The sequence below is a fragment of the Salvia hispanica genome, chromosome 6 (assembly GCF_029641045.1).
Source record: "Salvia hispanica isolate PSC_SH4W2 chromosome 6, Shi_PSC_v1, whole genome shotgun sequence".
In the NCBI taxonomy this organism is placed as follows: Eukaryota; Viridiplantae; Streptophyta; class Magnoliopsida; order Lamiales; family Lamiaceae; genus Salvia; species Salvia hispanica.
Genome location: NC_142697.1, coordinates 29,558,584 through 29,584,824, shown reverse-complemented (window position 1 = coordinate 29,584,824; position 26,241 = coordinate 29,558,584). Strand labels below are relative to the sequence as shown.

Below are 26,241 nucleotides of genomic sequence, written 5' to 3'. Positions count from 1 at the left end.
TCCATTTTGTATTTTCTCCTGGGCAGTTGCCTCCTTGCCTTATGCCTTGCACACACACAGTTCCAGTGGCTGATGGGTTATTTCGGGGTATAGATCAGGTTAGAAAATGGGGTTCTAAGGATAGTTTTTTTTTTTTTTTTTTTTTTTTGTGTGGGGGGTTTCCTACTGCCTTCAGGGTTTGCTACACGCGGTCACCTCGCCCTAGACATCATGTGGTGGCCACTCTTCTTTTTTCAGCGTTTAGTGGAAAACAGTTCCACTTTGGGCTTCTAACTCATCTTTTAAGAGGGCTTTCGTGTCTGACCTAAGGGATGGGTTTTTCCTTTATACTTGCATCATCTATACTGACTAGGGGTTACTGGAGGGGGTGGTTTCTGTTTTCGGCATGCCTTATCTCCCTCAATTCCCCTCACCGTCAGTTCGAGGCAGTTGAGTTTTAAGCCCATTCATAAAAAAAACACATAACACATAATTCCTAAACCTAAAAAAACCCTAAAAACACTAACATGCACTGACTCACATAACACATTTACACATGTCATACTGACCATTTGCTCTCCCCTCTCCCTACACAAGTGTCTGCCCCAGATACGGGTTGTGTAGTGAAAAATGAGAATGACTAGTATGACAGACACACATTTATAACAATACGTATTATATCTAAAAACTTCTCACACTTAGACTACACAGTAGGCTAAGTGTGAGTTAGTATGGTTATGACAAAACACAAAAAACATAAACAAGACACATTCATCGAAGTAGCAAACCCTTTACTTCTCACACTTAGACTATTAGATAGGCTAAGTGATATGAATGGGGTTTGCTCACCTTAAATACAAATAATTCTACCTATTTAACAAAAGTAAGAAAACGGAAATAAAAGAAAACTAAAAATTAAAAAGAAACTAACTGGTCAGTTTGGGGGGAGGGTCGATCAGACGTTCCTCCTGCTCCTCCTTGGTGTAGGGGTCTGTGCAGGTGGTTCCTTTGGTTCCTCTTCAGTAGATTCCGGTTAGTTGTCATCTGCCTCCTCTTCTTCATCACCTTCTTCTACCTCAGGTTTGGTTGGTTCATCGTTCTGCCCTCCATGTCCACTTGTTCTAGCTCCAGTGCTTTTCTTTCCTCTCGCTAATTCCTTTAGTATGCTCTCCATCAGGGTTGTCAGCTTTGCCATCTCTGCCCGTGATTGTCTATTTTCCTCTGCTAGCTCATCGGTGAGCTCTACCCTCCACCGTCGGTACACTATCCTCTCTACCGGAGGGTGGACTAGTTCTTGGTGGTTGTCGGGGAGCTGCTGCTCATGGTACTCTTCCCCCTCTAGAGAGATATCACTTTTGGAGTCAAACTCTTCGCTGGAAGTGTAGTCGCTGTCACTTAACCTCCTTCTTTCTTTCGGCTCTCTGATCACTATGCTGGCATTGGCAGTGCGCTGTTTCTTTACGGCTTGCTTCTTCTTGGCAGGGGCCTTCCCCTTTCTCTTTCTTTCCTGGATGTACTTGTCGTCTTCGATTTCCATTGCATGTGCTTCTTCGTTGGCTTGATGGCTGTCATCCATGCTAGACCATAACGGTCGTCGGTTACGAGCTGTAACGGTCGGGCGTTACAAGCTCAGAGCTAGAGAGGTTGAATCTAGATGCTTCTAGATTCGATCATGACGTGGACTATTACGTGTCAGCCACGTTGGCTTCCCGCGTCATACTGACGAGGTGCCATCCCGCTTGACTCGCTGACGTGGAAACGGTGGTGGTTTAAAAAGAATTAGACCCACTAGCCTTGGGTCGAGCCCAAGCACCAAGCCCACGACCAGGCCCAAAGAACAGCCCAAAGGACAAGGGCACGAGGCGAGGCGGGCGGCGCGCGTGTGTGCTCTTATAGCCCATCTTAGTCCACCATAATTATTACATGTAATAATCCTTCTTATTGAATACTAGTTTAATAAGGTTGTAACTTCCAATGTGGGATAATTAACTCTCTTAATTATTCCCTAAGCTTCTCTCATAGCTCATTTAAGTTTGCAATCTTGCACAACTTTAATCCATTATTTCTCACTCACCGGGAATCGGATTTGAGAAAGTGAATATACCATGGTCATCTACTCCGAACGTAGATCGACGCTATATCATTTAATTTCACAAAATTAAATGTCTCGTTGAAATTATAATTGGTCAAAATCTATTGACTGACATAGATTCCAACAGGGTTTTGGTGAGTAAGCTAGGTGAGTTTGTGTGTGCAGAGGATGATGCTGGAGAGACTGTTTTGCATTTGGCTGTTAGATACAAACAGCTTTGAGGTCACACCTTTTTTCCTATTCTTTGTTATAATTTTTAGTTTTTTTAATTTGTTTCAATATTTGCAATTTTTAGCATCAAATCCTTTTTCTTAGTTATTAACAAATTTTCGTTCGCTTATTGTATGATAGCCTTTTAATATCTCCACAAGTTGGTGATTATAAATTTTAGCTTCTCATATTATGCGTTGAATATTCATTGTTGTACTCAAATATATGATTCACATAAATTACTCACATAAATTCATATACGATTGATAAATCGGAAGTGTACTAATATTATGTCATCAATTGAAGTGAAAAGATCGTCTTTCATGTATCAACACTTTAGATAATCTTTGTATCTAGTCGTGTAAACCATTGATAGGAATGAGATTTTATCAAATGTATTTAGAGAATGACTATCAAACTTTATTAGTATCACTATAATTCCACGTATAACATAATGAAAATCATCTAAAAGAGTGTCTTTAATCAATTAAAGATAATTATGTTGAACAAGGGTTTTAATCAATGCAAAACTAAATTTAAATACAGAAACACTCTTCAATATCATGCATAGGACATTCGTAGGTCATTGTTAGTTTATTTGTAGGTCATTCTAACAAAGGATGGTCCAAAATGATCTTAATATGAAACTCAAATATTATAACATGACCTAAAACTGCTTAATCATGACCTTCCGTATTTTAATTTGGTTAATTATTGATCATTAGATTATCAAATCCTAGGGCCAAAATTTAGGTTGCATTTCTTGATTTAGATACATACTTGTTTTGATCATCTTCCCATTGGACCATAGTAAAATGTTCAAACTTCATAATTCTTCAACATTATGATGGTATGATTTATATATCTATTACTAGAATTGGAATATTTAAACCATAAAGTTCAAACAAATTTCATTATGTCATTTAATTATGATGTTTGAGCAAATCCTAGTATGTCCTATTATCATCAAAATTTCAGTATTTTTATTATCAAATATCCCTATGTACAAAATGTGTCTTTGATTAATGTTCAACACCAATTTTGGTTATTTGTTGGCAGATTATTCGATACTTGGCTAAAGACACCAAGATCGACAAGAAATCAAAGAATTCGAAATGGGAAACTCCAATAAAAATCCTGAAGCAACGCATCTCCTATTCCGGATCCGACCACGAAACGGACGAAATCAAACAGTTGCTCCGGAGTGGATCCGGCCACTCCTCTCAAACCCCACGGTTCGAGTGGCTGACGAAGAAGCGCGACTCCATCATGGTGGTGGCGATCCTGTGCGCCACCATGGCGTTCCAGGCCGTTGTCAGCCCCGGCAAAGTGTGGCAGGAGGACACTCCTGCCCACAGGGCCGGGGAGGCCGTGATGGCCTACAAAGACCCTCGCAGTTACCGCAACTTCATACGCTCCAACACGGTGGCATTTGTGACGTCACTCAGCGTCATACTGCTGCTCATCATTGGCTTACCCTTCAAGTACAAATTCTTCATGTGGGTCTCCGTCACCACCGTCGGAGTCACCTATGGAATTTCAATCATGGTAGCAGCTCCTCATGCCCAGAAGGAATCCCTCAGAATCCAGCTTGCGATCGCTGCCTGGGTCGGTCTTAATGAAAAAGACCCAAATGCATAGCTAGAGAAATAAAGATAACAAAGCACATTTGCTCAAAGTAGTAAGCTTTCTTCATATATCAAAACCAACGAGAATACATTGTATCACAATATATATAACATCAAGTGAAGGTTCTAGAAAGCAACCATTCATAACCCTAAAAGATGCTGGTAACAAAACTCTATCCAAGTTCAATTTGGCATCTTTCCAGCTTTAGCTGCCACGTCTCTCCAACTCAAGGAGTGGTCCTTCATCACAGCTGGAGCCTCATTCATCAGTGTAGACTCAGACATGGATCCTCTGCTTTTGGTCTTAGGTGCACCAGCTTGATCCTCACTTGATGACTCAGCACATTCAGTTAAGGATCCACAATGCTTCACTTCATTGTTCTTTATGCATTCAGCTGCATGTTCATTTTCCACAACTTCACTAACAAGTCTGATGACAGTTTTGCTCGTTGCCAACATTATCCGCCAACTTTATCGCAGATTGAGGAATGCCGGACATAAATTTCTGTTTCCGGGAACTAGAGTTGTCAAATGGGTGAGATTGTCTTTATCACAACCCGGCCCAAGCCCAGTTAGTCCCGGTCAACTTGAGGCCAGAGTTGACTTAGGATCATGATTGAAGCTGGTTGGGCTGGGCTAGGCTCGATATTTAATAAATCTAGATGAAACTAGGTGGGAATTTATTTTTATGTATTTATTAAAAAAAACCGTGTATATTAATTATTTTATGCAAAATATTTAAAAGATCTTCTGTTTTCATTTGTGGTTAATATATAGTATAATTGTTTTATGATTTTAGAATTACATCAAATACTGTATAATTCTGAAGTTTTTTTTAAAAAATTTAATATAATTATGTTTGAGAAAAATGAATTGGAAGAATAAGGAATTTGGAAAAATATAATCAGATAGAAATATTTAGGATAGACATAATTAAAAATAGGTTGGTTTGTAGTTGCAGATAGTGGACGGGCATGGACGGGCTTGTCGAGGCTGAGGTGGGCGGGCATCTGTGATGGGTCCCTGTTGCTGTACTTGGGCTTGGAGAATGGGTGGCTGATGGTATGTCCGCATCAGTTCAACTTGCGCTTCATGTTGAAAGATCTGTGTTTATTCATTCAACTTGTCTGTCTTTCATTATAATATACACTGCCATTTTATAGGCTAGAAAATGGTATATACTTGGCAAGATTTGCCCTAGATACTAAAAGGAAAATATATCAATTCCCTTAATTTCGTGATCTCAATCAATCATCCGTGATCTCCACCAATCTTCTTTTCCTTTTAATTGATTCTTTCCAACACTCCCCCTCAAGTTAAGTAATGAGATTACCCATTCTTAACTTGCCCAATGCCTTATGAAAGCTTCTAGCATCAACAACCTTTGTGAGAATATCTGCCAACTGATCTTCAGATCTAACAAAGGAAGTTCTACTATCTTGGATTCTATGTTGTCCTTGATAAAATGTCGATCCACCTCAACGTGTTTAGTACGATCATGCTGGACTGGATTCTCAGATATGCTGATCGCCGCCTTGTTATCACAGAACAGTCTACATGATTTCTGTGAGTTCAACTCCAGCTCAGTCATCAACTTCTTCAACCATAGAATTTCTGTCAATCCACTCTTGATTCCTCGGAATTCTGCTTCAGCGCTCGACAGTGCTACCACCCTTTGCTTCTTGCTTCGCCATGTGACAAGATTTCCCCCTACAAAGGTGAAATATCCTGCAGTCGATTTTCTGTCATTTGGATTTCCCGCCCAATCAGCATCTGTAAACCCATGAATCTCCAAATGTCCATGATTCTCAAACAGAATTCCATGGCCTGCTGTCCCCTTTAGATATCGAACAATCCTCAGTGCTGCTTTCCAATGAGCTACTTGAGGTGCATGCATGAACTGACTGACTACTCCAACTGCATAAGCTATGTCGGGTCTTGTGTGGGATAGGTATATCAATTTCCCAACCAAACGTTGATATCGAGTGCGGTGGGTAGCTTCAGCTCCTTCTACTATTTGCAGACCGTGATTCTGAACCATAGGAGTGTCGGCTGGCTTGCAGTCCAATAGTCCTATTTCTGTAAGTAATTCAAGAACATACTTCCTCTGACTGATGAAGATCCCTTTTTTCGATCTCAGCACTTCTATACCCAAAAAATACTTCAGCAATCCCAAGTCCTTCATTTCAAATTCTGTAAATAAATTCTTCTTCAGCTGATCCATCTCCTCTTCGTCATCACCAGTGAGGATCATATCGTCTACATAAATGATTAGGCATGTGATCTTTCCTTCCCTCTTCTTTAGAAACAGTGTGTGATCAGAATTGCTTGGTTTGTACCCGTACTTCTTCATCACCTCTGTAAATCTTCCAAACCAAGCTCTAGGCGACTGTTTCAGCCCATACAGTGTTCGTTTCAGCTTGCAAATCTTCCCTCTTTTGAATTCCCCCGCAAATCCAGGAGGTGCTTCCATATAGATTGGTTTCTTAAGTTCCCCATGTAAGAAAGCATTAGTCACGTCGAACTGATGGAGCGGCCACTCCCTGGTCGCAGCTATCGAGAGTAACACTCGAATAGTACTCATCTTGGCAACAGGTGAGAAGGTCTCTGCATAGTCAACTCCATAGGTCTGTGTGTAACCTTTGGCTACTAGTCTCGCCTTGTACCTTTCAATCGATCCATCTGGTCTTCATTTGATGGTGAAAACCCACCTGCATCCCACTGTTCGAACTCCATCAGGTTTCAGACAAACTTCCCATGTGTTGTTCTTCATTAGGGCCCGCATCTCTACCAGCATTGTTTCCCTCCATTTTGGAATTTTCATGGCCTCCTCAGCTGTGTATGGAATTTCCTCCTCCTCATACAGGGCTGCTTCAAATGCCCTAGCCATCTTCGTTAAGTTGGCCTTGTCCAGGTTCGCCATAGAATATCTGGCTTTGCTAATCCTCTCAGGGCTATATCTTTTGGCCGGAATGCCACGAGTAATCCTTGAGGGGAGTATATAACGGCCAGTATCCCCATCAATTGCTGCATTCTCATTCTCATCTACACCAGACTCGTCAGGGGTAATAACTGTACTATCTGAGATAGTTTCAGGAATTACCTCGGATATCACTGGAGGAGGAGATTCAGGCGTAGGCGTTTGGGGAGGCTCTACAGCAGACATGACTGGCTCGGCAGTGACACTAGCTTGCTTTGTTAGTTCCGCGACCGAGGGCTTTGGATATGGCACAGACACACTGAGGGGTCGAATTATTTCACACTCCCCCTGAACATGAACAGTACTCTCCCCCTGACCCCGAGGTTTGGTGTAAAAGAATTCACTTTCAAGGAAATTACAATTCATCGTTGTTATAATTTTCCTAGACCCCGGATGATAGCATCGATAGCCTTTCTGATTTATCCCATAACCCAAGAACACACATTTTAATGCACATGCAGAAAATTTTCCCCTTTCATGTTTTGGCACATGTACATAAACTGAGCAACCAAAAATTTTGAGCGGAAGAATGAGAGGTGTAGGAATATCAGTTAAGGATGAAAGAGTCTGTAGAGGAGTGTTCATACCCAATATTTTTGTTGGCAGTCGATTAATCAGGTAAACAGCAGTAGCAACGGCTTCGGGCCATAGAAACCTAGGAACATTGGAGTCAAAGAAAAGGGCTCTTGTGACTTCTAGGATTATCCTATTCTTACGCTCAGCTACCCCATTTTGTTCAGGAGTGTATGGACAAGTGGTTTGATGGACTAACCCTTTCCTCTTAAAAAACTGGGTCATTTCCGTATTGACAAATTCTCTTCCATTATCAGATCTAAGGATTTTAACAGTGGTTTGGAATTGTGTCTTAATCATTGTAAAAAAAAGAGTAAATTTTTCAATAACCTCTGATTTATTTTTCAAAAAATATACCCAAGTCAATCTAGTGCAATCATCTACAAAGATAAGAAAATATTTAAAACCATGATCACCAATAATAGGAGCAGGACCCCAAACATCAGCATGCACTAGAGAAAAAAGAGTCTTAACACGAGTATCACTTGATCTATCCGATTGTCTGTGGCTCTTTGCTAAAACACAAGATTCGCAAGTAATATCTTTAAACTGAGAAAACTTTGGAAAAAGCAATTTTAAATAACCCGAGGATGGATGCCCCAGTCTGCGGTGCCACAGCCAAGCTTCCCGATTGGCAGATCCGTGAGCAAGCATCGCGGTGCCACCTTGTTGAGAAATCTCATCCACGTAATAGAGGCCTTGACGCTCAGTGCCACGCCCAATTATCCTCCTCGTCCTGATATCCTGTAGTACACAGAAGTTTGGATGCATCAGTAACGTACAGTTCAATTCTTTCGTCACATGGCTAATAGACATGAGTTTATGGGACAATTTAGGCACATAGAGGCAATTTTTGAGCTTTAAGGTTGGGGAAATCTCAATGGTTCCACTCTCACTCACAATAGTCAATTCCCCATCCGCGGTTTGTATGTGGCTTTTTGTAGCTTCATCAAATTCAGAAAAATCATTTTTATCATAAGACATAGTATCAGTCGCCCCACAATCAAAAATCCACCCTTTCTCCTTAGAATCACTCTTACTTTGGGCGACACACACAATTGGGAGATTATCCAAAGGTGCAAAATGATTCGGACTTAAAATAGAGTTTTCAGCAATTTTAGGGACCCTATTTGGAATTTTCTTGTTCTGGGGACCTAATTGCACACACTTGGAATTTAGGGGACCTAATTGAATACTATTCATGCAGTGGGGTATTTTTCTAGCATCATTAATTTTAAAAGGACTAGGGAGCAATTTAAATTGGGGATCAAGGTTTTTCAACCCCAATCCGAGACCTCCACTTGATGCGCCTCCCCCTTTTCTATCTGTAAATGCCGTTTCTCCAATTCCGGCCGTCTCACCAGTCCTGCCGCCTCCACCTTGCTGCTGGCCGGCGTCCCCTACTCTTCCACGGGAGACGGCGACCTCCCGGTTGCCCGCTCCTTGCGGGAACAGCCCGCCTCCGTCCTCAACTCCGATTGCAAGTCGGGCTTTATCCTTTTGATTCCCGTCCCACCACTCCGGAAATCCGATTAGGAGGAAGCATGTTTCTCTTGTATGCTTGTTCTTTCCGCAGTGTGAGCACCACATCTTTGATTTGTCGAGTTTGAATTCGCGGCGGTTGGGCGGTTGTGTGGTGGTTCTTGATGGTGGTGGCTGGTGATTTGGGCGTTGCTGTGGTGTATCGGGTCTCCTCATCTTTAATCGTGCATCCTCCATGTTTGGTTTCTCCTCGTCGTCCGACATTTTCGCAGGTTGGAATTCGCCGCCTTCTAGGTCGGGAAAGGTCCGCCTTCAAGGTCGGGACAGGTATAAGGGCTATGATGATTTTGTTATGAGCCTTTGCTCTGATACCATGTTGAAAGATCTGTGTTTATTCATTCAACTTGTCTGCCTTTCATTATAATATACACTGCCATTTTATAGGCTAGAAAATGGTATATACTTGACAAGATTTGCCCTAGATACTAAAAGGAAAATATATCAATTCCCTTAATTTCGTGATCTCAATCAATCATCCGTGATCTCCACCAATCTTCTTCTCCTTTTAATTGATTCTTTCCAACACTTCATTTATGTAGCAAGACACATTCATTGAGAACTCTCATCAAAGTAAAAAAGCTTAGTAAAATAATCATCAAGGACAAGACGTTGGAACTATTACCCTGGAATATTCGAAGGTCGATATTTGAAGGTCTTCATTGCCGAGTTCCTCTTGCTCCTCTATAATTTTCCGAGCTGAATCCACCACAGAATTACTACAACATAACAACTTAATTGAGTGAAGTGTTGGTATGTCTCCGATGCATGAAGGAATTTCCCTCAACCTTTCTACATAGCGAAGATGAAGGTGCTCAAGGCATGGAAAGTGGACGCTTTCAGTGATCCAACACTCTAGATCCAATCTTTCAATCAGCAGGAACTTGAGATTCAAGAATTGGTCTTCCAATGTCTCCCACTCAGACCCAATAAAGGAACCTTGTCTCAACTTGAGAACTTGAAGATGGGGCAACGAACCTATTTTTGTCTTCATGTCTTTCCAATGAAGATAGGTACATTGCAATGTCAACTTCTTGAGCGAATCTGGAAAGCTCATTTCTCGCACCCAATGCCTGTAGCTTCTGGTACACATAAGGCCAAGATATTCGAGCTTGTGGAGGCAACAAATACTGTTGAGTTGGTAATATTCTCCTTCTATTCCTGTGATGTCTTGATAGCGCAACTTCAATATTTTGATATTGAGGATTCTCTTAAGCACCCCCGCACTGAACTTGAAGTTGTCCACAGTGTGAAGTGACTGTAGGTTTTCCATATCCTCATCGTCACTGAGAGGATCGGGGACAGAAATTGTACCACTCTCGGGCCAGTAGGAGACTCTGACATGCCTAACTTGAGGCATCTTCCAAATATCGAAAACACAAAACTTGCAATGTATAATCATTGTCTGCAAATTCCAGAGATAAGAAACGGGAGAATAGTTACCGAAATAACCACAAGGAGAAGAAATTAAAAGAAGACGCGAGTTAACTCGCTTAACAGACGTCTTCTCATATTCTTCCCAATCTTCTACTTCAAACTCGGATACCCTCAACAACCCAAAGTTATTTGACCAACGCCCAAAGAATGAACGGACAGGTGCTGTGGATTTCAGAGATTGAATTGGAGATTCCCATTTATTTAACCTGTCTACAATACGGCGATAAAGATATATGCCTTTTGGATCACTCTTCGTTTCAACCACATATAGAAACTTCAATTTTCGAGCTTCTCTCAAACACACATCCCTCAACAGGTCATGCATTTTCAATGATTTTAGTTTCCCACAATGCCTGCGCTTTTCAACTATAAGAAGATTTCCATCAACAAGTTCCTCTACGTACTTTTCTGCTACCTCTTCCAAACTTTTCCCATTAATTGGTTTTATGAATCCCTCAGCATCCAAATATAGGATGAGTTCAGATACTCGAATCACTTCATCTTCACCATATCTTCCGAAATAGAGAAAACATGGTTTTAGATGAACTGGCAAATTATTATAACTCATGTATAATACCTGCAAGCAATTTTCGTCATCCTTCAAATTTACAATTGAACTTAAATTTTTTTCAAAAGATCCCCAACTTTCTTTTGTTCGTACAGGTTTTGCTATAAGCCCCCCTATCACAGCAATTGACAGTGGAAGTCCCTTACAACCTTGCACAATTTTTTTCCCAACGTCCTCCAACTCAAGAGGGCAAGTTTCTTCCCCGAACACAATTTTGCAAAATAGTTCCCAACTAGTGTTCTCATCCAAAAAATTCAAATCAAGACCATTGGAATAGTTAAATTGAGATGCCAAGTTTGATAGCCTTGTTGTCACTACAATTCTACTCCCGTTTCTATTATCCGGGAAGAAGCTCCTAACTCGATCCCATGCCTCTATGTTCCACATATCATCCATTACAATAAAATACTTCCTTCCAAACAAATACTTGTACAAATAATCTCCTAACTCATATTCACTTAAACCATCCCCCTTCCCCTTGACTACTTGATCATGAACTTGTCTAAGAATTTCTTTTGCATTATACTCTTGAGAAATTGTAGTCCATGCAAAAACATCAAAAGACTCCTGGACAAGTGGACTTACATAGATATTCCGAGCAAGAGTGGTCTTACCTATCCCACCCATTCCAACAATCGGGAGAATTTGGCGATCTTGTCCCCCTCCAGTGATCTTGTCCAGCATTTGATCCAAGACTTCATCAAAACCAACCATTGCAACGTCATTAGCAGTAGTGGAAGCAGATCTAGACGAGCCTGCAGCAGCAGCAGTACTCACAGACTTCATGATGTTCGGTTGATCTTGAACTATAACCATCTTTTCTTCAATCTCACTCTTGATCAAATTCATGTTTTCTATCACCTTCTCCAGACCTGTTCAAAACCAATGACTTGATTAGGAATTTATATGAAAACAAAAATCATGAATATATATATAAGGCTTTCTTTAAGCAATCAACAAGACCTTGATAGAATTCAGCCGAGCTTATGTTTTCTACATCAGTTTCTGATCGAGCATGAATTTGATCGACAATGTAGGACTCGATCACATCTTCAGCATCGTAAGCCGTTTCAGCAATGCGACTCTCCCAGACATCTTCTTCTTTAGTGTAGCCACTGTGGGGAGAATAACTTTCAAGAAATTTTTGCAAGGAAGTAATTACTTTAGTGAGACATTCAACCTGTATTTGGTCAATGGAAATAGGAGGGCATGGATGTGTTTGGATTTGATCAATAATATGCATAACAGAAACTAGAGCTCCAAAGGCTGCCATTTCACTCAATCTCGATTCACACAGGTGGTTTCTCAGAAGACTATGTTTGCAAAGGAAAGAAGCAAAACTAGTTTATGATGAATAATGTTGTAGACTTGTAAAAAACTAATCATGGTTGTTAGCTTTAAACATCACGTTAAAAGTTGTCTAATTAGTATCTTAGCATAAAAAAATGTTCATTTACTAGTAATTAACTGACAATCTGGCATGTTACATATTCTATAATTTCATTCATGTGATGCTTGTTCAAATTTCTAAAGCCAGCTAGCGTATGTCATGTTATAGTACTTATTAAAATAAGAACTACTTAGATTTGACTTTCGTGCATGTGATGTGACATCGAAATTTGAATCAAAACATGAATGAATTAACTTAACTTTCTCAAATCATACAAATACTCTGTAATTTACTAGTACACATCGAAGACCTTATACTGATAGCCTGATACATAAATTAGAGAGACGAGGTATACTTGTAGCAAGAACAAATACATAATATTCACTATGACAATCTACACTATGTACTAAATTAAACAGGTAGTGATTGAGTGAAAGCAAATACTAACATATCGTGAGAGCGACTGTTTCATTTCGATCTATCACATTTTTCTCGTTTAATTCTATGTGGAATTACGGACTTGGACCATGAAAGCCCCATTTTTTATTTATGGGCTAATCAGCCCAAAAATAGTAATCTATTTATCCAAAAGCCCTATGACGTTAGATAATCGAAAAGCACACAAGTTTTTATAGTAAAATGCACAAGCTCACAGGTTAAGAGCCCTTCAATTATTAATCTCTCGGCTCAACAAGAACCCAAAAGATTTGTTATACGTGAAGCACGCCAATGGGCTAGCTAGGTGAAATACAGCCCAATAAGGGCCCAAATTGATATATGCCCTTTTATTTATTTTTTTAAAATAAACCCACTTACAAAATGCAACACTTAAAAAAAGACCACATGTTACTAAGGTTGACCAGAAAGAAGATTCTACCTTATTTCTTAGTTTCAAAAGTTAAAATTAACAATAATCATGGTGCTTTTAACTTAGCTACCTACCACATGTTAAAGTAGCAGGTTCAAAATTATTTATTAAATGCTATATGTAATAGCTAGTGTCTGGCGGCGTTTATATATAATTAGTTGAGTAAAGACTTAAAAGTGTCTGAAATAGACTTTAGTTTGATAGTGGATGGATGTTGGAAGTCAATATATATTAAATAAAAGAATAGCCTAATATTTTAATTAGCTCATGCATGTTCATATATTACACTAGTTGATCAATTTAGTTACATAGTCAAGAAAGAACCAATTAAAGTGGTGTCACATTGTTAATTAAATTAACACGTAACAACTCTAAACAAATTGAACCCCATAAAATCACTATCACATTGTTAATTAAATTAACACATGTAACAACTCTCTAAACAAATTGATTCCCATAAAATCACTATATATAGATCCAAAATAATTAAACCACAGTCCACAAGTAATTAGTTTTCCCCTTCTAAATGGAAATAGAATCAGCTGAGAAGAAACTATATGATGCTGCAGCAGAAGGGAACACAACAACAATCAAAAACCTTCTTCAAAATGATCCATTTCTTCTCAAAAAAGCATCATTTGCTAATTCCACTAAGGAAACCCTCTTACACGTGGCAGCAGCTGGAGGGTACGTGGACATAGCGTCTATTTTGGTTGAAAAGGCCCCGGACATGTGCTGGTCACGTGACCATAACGGCATGAACCCTATCCATGTGGCGGCTGCGAACGGGCGCGAGGAGGTTCTGAGACTGCTTGTGGAGAAGGATCGCTTTGCTGCGATGGAGCGGTTGGACCGAGGAGAGACCGTGCTGCACTTGTGCGTGAAACATCGTCGGGTCGAAGCGTTGAGTGTTTTGGTGAGTATGTTGGGTGGGTTTGTGTGTGCAGAGGATGATGCTGGAGAGACAGTCTTGCATTTGGCAGTTAGATACAAACAAGTTGAGGTGAGACCACTCTGTTTTTCTATGGAAAATCTATATTTTTATTAGTTGAGATATTTTATTCATCTTATTTATTTTCATTATGTTATATTCATATAGATTTTGATTATAGGGTAGACTGATTGAAAAAATCATAAATTTTGGTCAGTAATTTTAAAAATTAGTTGTAAAAATTGTGAATTTAATGATTTTTTTTTTCAATTTTCCTGTTGGTTTAATTTTAATGAACTTGTATTTAATGTGGCATATGAAAAATTCAAAGAGGACCACACCATCTATGAATTTGATTGTGTTTCTCACATTTAGTAAATAATTCAACTATATCATCAATTTGAAATGCGTGTCCGCCAAATTGACACATATCACAAATAGAGTATTGGGATTTTTGTTATGGGGCAATTGATAAAAAAAATTAGAATTCATTGTTTTTAATGTTGATTTTCAAAGTTGATGTCGTACCAGAATTTAATAAACATTCATGAATATTCTAACAATATACCTTTTTTTCTTTATCTTGGTTTTTTAAAAATTAACTAAAGCATAATATGATTACTCCATATACTAATCTCCCTTTATCCCTTAAAAATAATTCATTTTGTCATTTTTAGAGTCCCCCAATATTAATTAATCGGCTTTCTTTTATTAACAATACTTTAATCACATTTTCTATATTCTCAAATTCTTAGATGATTCGATACTTGACCAAATTCACCAAGATCGACAAGAAATCAAAGAACTCCAAAGGCGAATCGCCATCAAAAATCCTGAGGCAACACATCTCCTACTCCGGATCCGACCACGAAACCGACGAAATCAAAGAGTTGCTCCGGTCCCAATCCGCCCACTCCTCCCAAATCCCACCGGCCGAGTGGCTGACCAAGAAGCGCGACTCCATCATGGTGGTGGCGGTCCTGATCTCCACCATGGCGTTCCAGGCCGCCGTCAGCCCCACCGGCGGCGTGTGGCAGGACAACACGGCCGACCACAGGGCCGGGGAGGCCGTGATGGCCTACAAAGACCCGCGCATCTACCGCAACTTCATTCGCTCCAACACGGTGGCGTTTGTGACGTCACTCAGCATCATATTGCTGCTCATCATTGGCTTGCCCTTCAAGTACAGATTCTTCATGTGGGCCCTTTTGCTCATCATGTGGGTCTCCGTCACCGCCGTCGGAGTCACCTACGGAGCTTCGATCATGGTGGCGACTCCTGTGATTCATAAGGACTCGCTCAGCAGCGTGATCCAAATAGCCATCTTTGCGTGGGTCGGGCTGATGTCGTTTCTGCTCCTCGTCAACGCTTTCCGGCATCTTTACCAGAAATTGAGGTTCTCCGGGATCAAATTTCCGTCATGGGTGAAACGTTACGAGGACGAATCCGTTAACAGTTTACCCTGACAATAGGAGGCCCATTTCGCCAGGGCAGTCATTCTGGGTACGACGGAAATGTAGGAGGGAATGCAGTTCCTTCCATCCATTTTCTATTGTTATTGTTTTTTATTCCTTATTATTTTATATTTTGATAAAATTACACTAAATGTTATAAAATTGGGCATTTTGCACACACATTGCACATATAATATACAAACAAAAAACTTTTTTTATACTTTGTTTTAGCTAATTTTTTTTTAAAAAAATTTGTATCCGTAATACTCCCTCTGTCCCATTAGAAATACAACGTTTTCCTTTTTAGATTGTCCCATTAAAAATGAAACGTTTCGCACTCCCACCTACTTTACTCTCTCTTCATCAACTCACAAAACAACACTTTATAAAATCCAATCCCGTGCCGAAAACCAAATGTTTCATATTTATTGGGACGGAGAGAGTATATGATTACATATACAAATGAGAAATTATTTTAAATCGAAACTAATATGTAAGACAAGAATAAATTATTTAATATGCCACCGCATATGAATATATTATCATATAATCGAATAACAGGCTGATTGGTTGGGCTTGTTGTACACTCTACCATCAACTTGACAACTAACTAATTGAAACTAATCATCACTACGTATGCCAATTATAGTTAAAGAAAGTTTAAAATTGTGTTTGTTTTGAACAAAATCATGGTTGTTAGCTTTAGACCTCAAGTTGAATATTCTATATTGACATTTTTCATATTCTATTTTGAGAAGTTGCATATTCTATGTTATCAACTCCAATTTGACAAGTTGCATATTCTAAATTTGCAAATTTGATTTGTTCATGTCACTCCATATTTTAGTAAGGCATCACTATTACCAAACCCACTGACTTTGCCTTGTATGTATAGTGCAAACATGTTCCAAATAATCAACAATCAATCTTACTCATCGACAATGGAGACAATGGATATATTTCAAGTTTAATTAGGTTTAGATTTTATCAATATATTAGGATATGGGTCCCTGGTGCGGACAGACACAATACAGAGGTTCGAACCGAATGCATATGGTAATGGAAGAGGTGATTGTTGGCAGTGGTGGTGGTTGTCGGTTCATTAAATCTATACAATTCAATCTCCTAGACCGAACGGCCCTGAAAAAACTATCCAATTTTAAAAGTTGAGAATTGGTATATGATGAGCCCACATTGTTCATTAACAGTATAAAGTACCAATTAGGGCCCAAAGGATTTGAGGTTGATAATTATCAGGCTTCAAAAATTTTGGTATGAAAAACTTTTTGGCTGCATTGGAAAAGTAGTTTTTTTTTTTCCTTCGAAATATACGTGACTTGTGATTTTAGAGCACTCCCAATGGTCTCTCTTATTTCTCCCTTATTTCTCCCTAACTCCTGCCACATCAGCGCCACATCAGCACCAAAATTTATCCCCAGTTTTTAGCCAACTTTTAGCCAACTTCTGCAATGGTTTCTCCCTAACTCAACATTTCATTTTTACATCATCACTAATTTAATTGTTTTATTTTTATATATAATAAGCTAGCTTATTTAATTTATAAGATAAAACAAATAATAGTACACATCAACAAATAAAGTTCGTTGTATTAAACACGGGTACACATTACAACGAAGAAAATAAAAAAAAAAAGTACACGAATGGATAAAAAAAATCAAAAAAAAAATTCAAAGAAAAAAAAATTCAAGGGCGGTGGGCGCGGTTTCTATTTGCCCACAATTCTTCGATGATATCGTGTTGTAGTGCTTGATGGGCCTCCTTCTGGTGTATGTCCATGAACGCCTGGAACCGTTCATGTTCGTTGTGCGGTACACCCTGGCGGGCGGACTCGGTTGAGACACCGTGACTCGATGATGCAACACTTGGGTCGTTGGTGACGTCGAGGACGCCTTCGTGTTCATCTTCGATGATCATGTTATGCATGATGATGCACGCATACATGATATCGGCAATATCCCCCTGGTAGAAAAAGCGCGTCGGGCCCTTTACCAGTGCAAATCGCGATTGGAGCACCCCAAATGCCCTCTCCACATCCTTGCGCGCAGACTCTTGCGTTCGGGCAAAATACCTTCTTCTATCTCCGAGTGGGCATCTGATCGTCTTCAGAAACACGGGCCATTGCGGATAGATGCCGTCAGCCAGGTAGTACCCCATGTTATGCACATTGCCATTGGCCGTGAATTCGATGGAGGTGCCTAACCCGTTGATCCGCTCGTTGAAAAGGGGCGAGGAATTGAGAACATTTAGGTCGTTGTTCGACCCGGCTATACCAAAATAAGCATGCCAAATCCAAAGCCGTTGGTCGGCAACGGCTTCAAGAATGATGGTGGGATGCGTACCTTTGTAGCCGGTAGTGAACTGGCCTCGCCACGCGGTTGGGCAGTTCTTCCACTGCCAGTGCATACAGTCGATGCTGCCGAGCATCCCCGGAAAGCCGTGGGTCCTCCAGTGCCAATCCAGTAGGAACTGGCAGTCAGCTGCGTCCGGCAAGCGAAGGTAGTGCTCCCCAAATATCTCTCGCACGCCCTGACAGAAATTCTTCAGGCACTCGTTGCCAGTCGTCTCGCCGCATTGCAGATACTCATCGAACATGTCGGCGGACCCTCCGTATGCCAACTGCCGGATGGCAACAGTGCATTTCTGTAGGGGCGATAGTCCGGGCTTCCCTGCTGCGTCTCGCTGGAGCCGGAACTCGGGGTAACGCGCGGACAACGCATTAACAATGCGCAGGAAGAGGGAGCGGCGCATTCTGAACCGGCGACGAAATACATCTGCCGGATAACGTGGTTCCTCCGCGAAATAATCGGCGAACAGCCGATCGTGCGCACCAGTGTGGTTGCGAGGGATGTATCGGCGCCGCCGGCGGATTGGCCGTTGGGGGGGTGGCTGCTGCATTCGAGCGATCTCGCTTTGTATGCGGCGGGAGATATAGTTGTTGATTGGGTTGTTGGCGAAACCCGCTACATCCCATCCGGTGGGAGCGGGAGGTACCTCTTCTTCGGAAGAAGAATGTGATATTTCCTCGTCGGACTGAGCACGAGACGATGAATCAGAACTCATTTAATAAAGATGGAGAGAAAAAAGATTGAAAATTTGTGTGAATGAAGTTTGTGGGTGATGAATGGAGGAAGAGGATGAAATATTTATAGGGGTGGAATTTAGAATATGACCGTTGAAGGAAAAAAAAAAAAAAAAATTTGATCATCGCCGGATTATTGCCGAACAGCTCCCCACAGTGGCCGGCGATGATCCGGCGATAAAACGCCGTTTGGCGTAAAATCGGTAGGAAATTCGCCGAAAAATCGCCGACCTCCTCCCAATGGCCGGCGATAAGTCGGCGATATCCGGCGAAAAATCGCCGGATTATCGCCGTCGCCATTGGGAGTGCTCTTATTTTTTTTTTTTTAGTAATTATCAAGAGTATCCACCGACTGATCCAGTGACTATTTCCTGCGCTGACTTATAGGCACTTCAATGGATGAGACAACTGGTCAGTTACTTTTGATTTTAATTACATTGAAGTTTAAAATACTAAATATTAAACCCAAGAGATTGCAAGAAATTTCTGACTCATACATGAAACAACTAGAAACTCATAGATGAAATAATTAGATATACATAAGGGCCCATTATACTTCAATCTCTTGGCCCAATAACGGTTCCAAGTGATATATTCGTCAAATGGTAAAAATCCAGAAAACAAAGATACCAACCAATTTGACATATGCCGTTTTGAAAGAAAAAAAAAACAAAATATACCCACTTACAAAATGTATAAGATCTAGCTATTAGGATTCTTATGATTCTGGGGAGTGATCAATTGCTAACTCATCATTTAATTGCTAACTATAACTAATTTAAGGTCATAGAATTTTAGAAAACGTATAGTTTGCAATTTGCCACATGTAATTTTCGTTTTTATTACTTAAATCGAAAAAGATAAAAAAAAAACTCCAAATTAGAGTTTTGGATGAAAATGTAAATATAGTGTTCCGAATATATCAACACAATGCTTTGAGAATGTCAACAAAATGCTTTAAGAATGTTAACTCATTGCTTATATTGACATTCTATATGTATTATATTGACATATTTTATATAGTATGTTGACATTTCTGCTTGTACGAAAAAATTAAAAAAATTTGATTTTTTTTTTTTAAATTTTGACGTCGGAACATATACATTTATGATATCGTTGGAATCCTTATGAAATTATCTTTAATTTGATATATGTTATATGAATTTAAAGTTTTGGGATTTCTTTTAAAAGTTAGTTATAACTAAACATGTAGTTAATTGACATTAATACCCCTATTGATATTTTTTGAAATTAATTCTATGGCCTTATTGACGTTTTTCGTTGATCGTATTGATATTTATGGATTAATGATATAAGCCCTTAATTTGAATATTTAATGATTATTATTTAGTTGTAGTTATCAATTAAGTTATGAGTTAGCAATATAGGGGAGTGATCAATTGCTAACTCATCATTTAATTGCTAACTACAACTAATTTAAGGCCACATAATTTTAAAAAATGTGTGGTCTACAATTTGCCACGTGTAATTTTCATTTTTATTAATTAAATCGAAAAAGATAAAAAAAAAACACCAAATTAGGGTTTTTGATGTAAATGTCAATATAGTGTTTCGAAAATATCAACACCATGCTTTGAGAATGTTAACACAAATTTAGGATTGACATTGTATATGCTTTATATTGACATATTATCTTAGCTGCATTGACACTAACCTGTGTACGAAAAATACGAAAATTCTAGATTTTTTTTTTTCAAATTTTGACGTTGGAACATATGCATGTAGTATATCGTTGGAATCCTTATAAAATTATATTTAATTTGATATATGTTATATGAATTTAAAGTTTTGGAATTTCTTTTAAAAGTTAGTTATAACTAACTTGACATTAATACCCCTATTGATTTTTATTGGAATTAATCCTATAACCTTATTGACGTTTTTTGTTGATCGTATTGACATTTTGTGGTAGATGATCTAGGCCTTTAATTTGAATATCTAATGGCTATTATTGAGTTGTAGTTAGCAATTAAGCATTGAGTTAACAATATAACACTCCCCTTATACATGTTCCAATAATACATTTAACCAATGTTTTAAAAATCGGACCGGATCGGCCGGTTCAACCGGTTCGACCGCAAACCGGAAGGCAGCCCGGTCCGGTTTGCCTCTAAAAATCGTCTGTAGGTTGACCAGCCCAGAATCGATAAAACCGGCCGATTGAACCGGTTAAACCGCTAACCGGAAACCGGTTTACCTCATTTAAATATTTAATTATTTATTAAAATAGTATTTTACTTGGGTGGTGGGGCTATGCATTTAGATTAGGCGTCCCTTCCACTTCCCAAGCTTCCCACTTCCCAAGTTGTGGGCCATTGCTTATGTATTTATTTGTCTTTTTGATTTTTGAACTCAATATTTATTGTAAATTCTTGATGCAAGCTGACGAGCATGCATGCCAATGTGTGGAAAAATACTTTAAATGCATTTGTGGCCCAAATCTTTTATTTTTGATATTTTTATAAGGCCTTTTTTATATTTTATTCACATATTTTATTATATATATTTAATATTATATAATATATATGTTTATTATATATTCCGGTTCAACCAGTGGTTCGACCAATGAACCGGTTGAACCAGTGAACCAGTAACGACGCCGGTTCGCCGGCCGATCCGATTTTTAAAACATTGCATTTAACTATATTTTTTTTTTAGTTTCAGAGTGAATAATTTGCCCAAATATAACTAAAATAAGTTGAAAGAAATTTAAAACAATCAATTATTGAATTTCCTATTTGACATGGTTGACTCGTAATAATGTAATGTGGTTGTAAACTGTTTCATTTCGATCTATCACATTTTCTCAATTCAAATAATTCAGTCCGACATTTCATCAAACATTTCACGAACTATGTCAACTCAAACTATACAATATGAGATTTTTCTGGTTTCATCAATGTAAAGAGCTTTAACTAAACGGCGTTATTTTTCTCGTTTCATTCTATGTGGAATTGCCTACTTGGACTATGAAAGGCCCATTGTTTATTCATGGGCTTATTAGCCCAAAAATAGTTATCTATTTATCAAACAGCCCTATAGTTACATAGAATAAAAGTAATTTAAAGAAAAATAGTAAACATTAATTAAGTAGTCATTAGTTTCTGACTGAGAGAATATTTACATTAATTGGGCATTCATTGAATGCTTTTTTATATATATACATATATTCCTTGGGATATAATCAATTGCTAACTAATTATCAATCTCAAATTGAGATCAATTTTCAACCATTAGATTAGAAGATCTTGTGATATAATGCCAAGTGTAATATATTTTAAATTTAAACAATTATTAATTAAATTAAAAGGGTATTAATGTCAAATCACATATGTAGTAATTATAACTAACTACTTTCTCTCTCCTCAAAATCATCTCAAATCTTTAAATTTACGTAACTCTCTCAATTTAAATTATTTTTTCGCAAAAAATATATCAAGTTAAAGATAATTTAATAAGGATTCTAACGAGATCTCAATTGCATATGTTCCGACGATGTTCGGGTGATGAAATTTGATAAATTAAATTTCAATTTTCGTATATGTTGATAAACAGCTATTTTCAACAAATGCAACAAAAAATCTCAATATATTATATGCAAAATCTCAATATTATGCATGTCCAATCTCAATAAAAATGTGTTGATATTTTCTTGTCCTTGTGTTGATATTCTAATGTCATATTGTTGATATTTGTAATACACAATGTTGATATAAAAAAACACTCACGAAAATCATATGATAACATAATGACGATATTACCCTTTTGTTGATATTTTGTCTACTATTTATTGAGATTTTGTAAGCTTTAATCTTATCCACTCATTTTAAAATCCAAGGATGGAGATTTAGTCTTGATTTTGGATTAGGGTGCTATAAGCATTAGAATAGGACCCTATATTCCTTATACGTGTTTCCTATATTTATAAAAGCCCATATTAGAAAAAAGTCCAATAAGAGAGGAGTGCTATTTATAGATAGCTCTATACTCCCTCCGTCCAAAAAAATAGATCACTTTTGCCATTTTGGGACGTGCACAAAAAATAGATCACTTTCTAAAAATAAAAAGATTATCTCTCATATTTTTTCCACTTTTTCTTCCCTCTCTCATACTTTACTCAATTTTTCTTCCTATCTCTCTTACTTTACCTACTTTTTCTCATCTTCTCTCTTACTTTATCAATTCTACATTAAAACCCGTGCTGAACAACAATAGATCTATTGTTTGTGGACGGAGGGAGAATATAATTTTGTTTGACTCAAAAAATATCCAAATTACAGAAATAAAAGAACGACTTCAACATAATCCAAGAAGAGGGGTCTGGCACCTTGATGTTGAGTCTGGGCCTCGTGCTTGAGGTGTCACGGATGGCCTGTTTGAAGAAGCAACTGAACTCAGGCTTGAAGAATGGGTGGCTGATGGTACGTCCGTATCAGTATATATCGCGCTTCAGTTCTGTAGCAAGACACATTCATTATGAAGTGAGAACTACCATTAAGGTAAAAAAAATCTCAATAAAATAGTAATCATCAATAAAAAAGGGTTGGAAGTATTACTAGAATCATTGTATGAGGTCACGATTCGAAGGTCTTCATTGCCGAGTTCCTCTTGCTCCACCTTTATTTTTCGAGCTGAATCCACCAAAGAATCACTACATCGTAACAACTTAATTGACTTAAGTGTTGGTATGTCTCCCATGCATGAAGGTATCTCCCTCAACGTTTCTATATGGCCAAGATGAAGGTGCTCAAGGCGTGGAAAGTGGGTGCTGTCTGTGATCCAACATTCTAGATCACAACAATGAATCAGCAAGAACCTGAGATTCAAGAATTGGTCTTCCAGTGTTTCCCACTTAAACCCCATAAAGGAACTTGTTTTCAGCTTGAGAACTTGAAGATGGGGTAACAAACCTATTTTTGTCTTCATGTCTTCCCAACGAAGAAGGGTATATTGCAATGTCAACTTCTTGAGCGAATCCGGAAACCTCACATGTCGCGTAAAAGAGCACTTGATGCCAAGAGATTCGAGCTTTTGGAGGCAACAAATGTTCTCGAGGTGGCAAATTTCATCTACTCTACTGATGCCGATATAGTACAACTTCAATGTTTTGATATTGGGGATTCTTTTAAGCACCCCAGCACCAAACTTGAGATTGTTCACACAGTAAAGTGACTGTAGGTTTTCCATCACCATATCCTCTTCATCGTTGAGAGGATCGGGGACATTAAATGTACCACCACCATTGTTCCACCCGGTGATGATTCCGATGTGCCTAAGTTGAGGCATCTTCCAAAGATCGAAAGCATAATTCCTACGTGTGTCATGTATAATCATTGTCTGCAGATTCCAGAGAAAAGAGATGGAGGAAGGAATTCTGTATAATCCGTCGACAACCCTGATAAAAAGTAGATGCGAGTTAACTCGCTCAAGAAAATTCTTCTCATAATCTACCCCAGGGAATGCTTCAAACATAGATACCCTCAACAATCTGAAGTTATTTGATAAATTCGTTGGAGCTCTCCCAAGGAAAGAACGGACAGGTGCTGTGGACTTCAGAGATTGAATGAGTTGAGTTGGATATTCCCATTTCTGAAAGCTGCTTGCAATACGGCGATAAGGATATATGCCCTCTGGAATGCTCTGCTTTTCCAACACATACAAAAACCTCAATTTTCGAGCTTCTCTCAAACACACATCCCTCAACAGGTCATGCATTTTTAGCCATTTCAGTTTCCCATAGTGGTGATGTTTTTCAACTATAAGGAGATTTCTATCAACAAGTTCTTCTACGTACTTTTCTGCTACCTCTTCCAAACTTTTCCCATTAATTGGTTTTAAGAATCCCTCAGCAGCCAATTCTAGGTTGAGTTGAGATAATCGAATCACTTCATCTTCACCATATCTTCCGAAATAGAGAAAACATGGTTTTAAATGAACCGGCAAATTGTTATAACTCATGTATAATATTTGCAAGCATCTCTCATTATCATCCAAATTCACAATTGAACTTATATTATTTTCAAACAATCCCCAACTTTCTTTTGTTCGTTCAGATTTTGATAAAAGCCCCCCTATCACGGCAACTGACAGTGGAAGTCCCTTGCAACCTTTCACAATATTTTTACCAACGTTCTCCAACTCAAGAGGGCAAGCTTCATCCCTGAACACAGTTTTACAAAATAGGTTCCAACTAGCATCCTCATCCAAAAATTTCAGATCAAGACCATAGGAGTAGTTAAATTGAGATCCCAAGTTTGATAGTCTTGTCGTCACTACTATTCTACTCCCGTCTTTATTATCAGGGAAGAATCTCCTAACTCGATCCCATGCCTCAATATTCCACATATCATCCATCACCATGAAATACCTCCTTCCTATTAAACGCTTGTACAGTTTATATCCTAACTCATCTTCACTCAAAACTTTCCTATCGTTCTCCTTCTTCTTCTCCTTCTTCTTCTTCTTCTTCTCCTTATCCTTCTTGTCTACTTTATTAGGAACTTGTTCAAGAATTTCTCTAAGAATTTCTCTTGCATTATAATCTTGCGAAATTGCAGACCATGCACAAACATCAAAATGTTGTTGGACAAGTGGACTTACATAAATATTCCGAGCAAGAGTAGTCTTGCCAATCCCACCCATTCCAACAATCGGGAGAATTTGGCGTTTGAGTCCTCCTCCAGTGATCTTGTCTAGCATTTGATCCAATACATCATCAAAACCAACCATTGTAACCTTATGAGCAGCGGAAACAGATCTTAACCAGGCTGCATCATCATCAGCAGCAGCAGTGTTCACAGACTTTACGATGTGGAGTTGATCTTGGAGTACCATCTTCTCATCAATCTCAATCTTGATCAAATTCATGTTTTCTATCACCTTCTCCAGACCTATTGAAAACAAATGACTTGATTAGAGATTTAAGGAATTTTTTACTTGAAAACCAAATTCATGATTATATATATAAGGCTTCAAGCAATCAACAATACCTTGATAGAATTCAAGTGAGCTTATGTGTTCTACATCAGTTTCTGATCGAGCACGAATTTGATCGACAATATAGGACTCGATCACATCTTCAACTTCATAAGCGGCTTCAGCAATGCGACTCTCCCAGACATCTTCTTCTTCAGTGTAGCCACCGTGGGGAAAATAGCTTTCAAGAAATTTTTGCAAGGAAGTGATAAGTAGAGTGAGAGATTCAACCTGATTTTGGTCAACGGAAATTGGAGAGTTTGGAAGAGTTTGAATTTGATCTATAATATGCATCACAGAAACTAGAGCGCCATAGGCAGCCATTTCTCTCAATCACAATTCACATATAGTTGTCTCAGAGACTAGCAAGGTGAAGAAGACTATGTTTGTATTAGAAATAAAAGAAAAACTAGTTTATCATGAATAGTGATGCTTGTGTGTTGCGCACTAGCTGTTATGGGATGCTAGCTGTAAAGTCTTTACCCACTTTTTATGC

The 26,241-nt window shown here is 38.6% G+C and overlaps 4 protein-coding genes across 6 annotated transcripts; 2 read left to right on the top strand and 2 right to left on the bottom strand.

The window, feature by feature from the left end:
• Positions 1 to 1,490: 1,490 nt before the first annotated feature.
• LOC125206540 (uncharacterized) lies at positions 1,491 to 4,525 on the top strand. The gene is made up of 4 exons (XM_089061519.1): positions 1,491 to 1,521; positions 2,189 to 2,288; positions 3,337 to 3,893; positions 4,338 to 4,525. Exons 1-4 carry the CDS (start codon positions 1,491 to 1,493, stop codon positions 4,523 to 4,525), a joined length of 876 nt encoding a protein of 291 aa, XP_088917645.1.
• A 4,764-nt stretch (positions 4,526 to 9,289) lies between these two features.
• Positions 9,290 to 12,368, bottom strand: LOC125208062 (putative late blight resistance protein homolog R1B-16). The gene is made up of 2 exons (XM_048107611.2): positions 11,970 to 12,368; positions 9,290 to 11,878 (listed from the first exon to the last, which is right to left on the bottom strand). The coding sequence occupies exons 1-2, from the start codon at positions 12,277 to 12,279 to the stop codon at positions 9,600 to 9,602; spliced, it is 2,589 nt and encodes an 862-aa protein (XP_047963568.1). The 5' UTR covers positions 12,280 to 12,368; the 3' UTR covers positions 9,290 to 9,599.
• A 1,400-nt stretch (positions 12,369 to 13,768) lies between these two features.
• Positions 13,769 to 15,867, top strand: LOC125205018 (uncharacterized). The gene is made up of 2 exons (XM_048103811.1): positions 13,769 to 14,267; positions 14,951 to 15,867. The coding sequence occupies exons 1-2, from the start codon at positions 13,791 to 13,793 to the stop codon at positions 15,659 to 15,661; spliced, it is 1,188 nt and encodes a 395-aa protein (XP_047959768.1). The 5' UTR covers positions 13,769 to 13,790; the 3' UTR covers positions 15,662 to 15,867.
• Positions 15,868 to 22,723: 6,856 nt separating this feature from the next.
• LOC125203319 (putative late blight resistance protein homolog R1B-8) lies at positions 22,724 to 26,171 on the bottom strand. Of its 3 annotated transcripts, none has more exons than XM_048101638.2 (3): positions 25,760 to 26,170; positions 23,327 to 25,660; positions 22,724 to 23,225 (listed from the first exon to the last, which is right to left on the bottom strand). In XM_048101638.2, exons 1-3 carry the CDS (start codon positions 26,067 to 26,069, stop codon positions 23,203 to 23,205), a joined length of 2,667 nt encoding a protein of 888 aa, XP_047957595.1. In that variant the 5' UTR covers positions 26,070 to 26,170; the 3' UTR covers positions 22,724 to 23,202. The 3 variants fall into 3 exon arrangements, with proteins under 3 accessions (XP_047957595.1, XP_088918082.1, XP_047957596.1); XM_048101639.2 differs by lacking the exon at positions 22,724 to 23,225 and having other exon boundaries at positions 23,455 to 23,586; positions 23,681 to 25,660; positions 25,760 to 26,171; XM_089061956.1 differs by having other exon boundaries at positions 22,724 to 25,660; positions 25,760 to 26,171.
• Between the last annotated feature and the right edge of the window lie 70 nt (positions 26,172 to 26,241).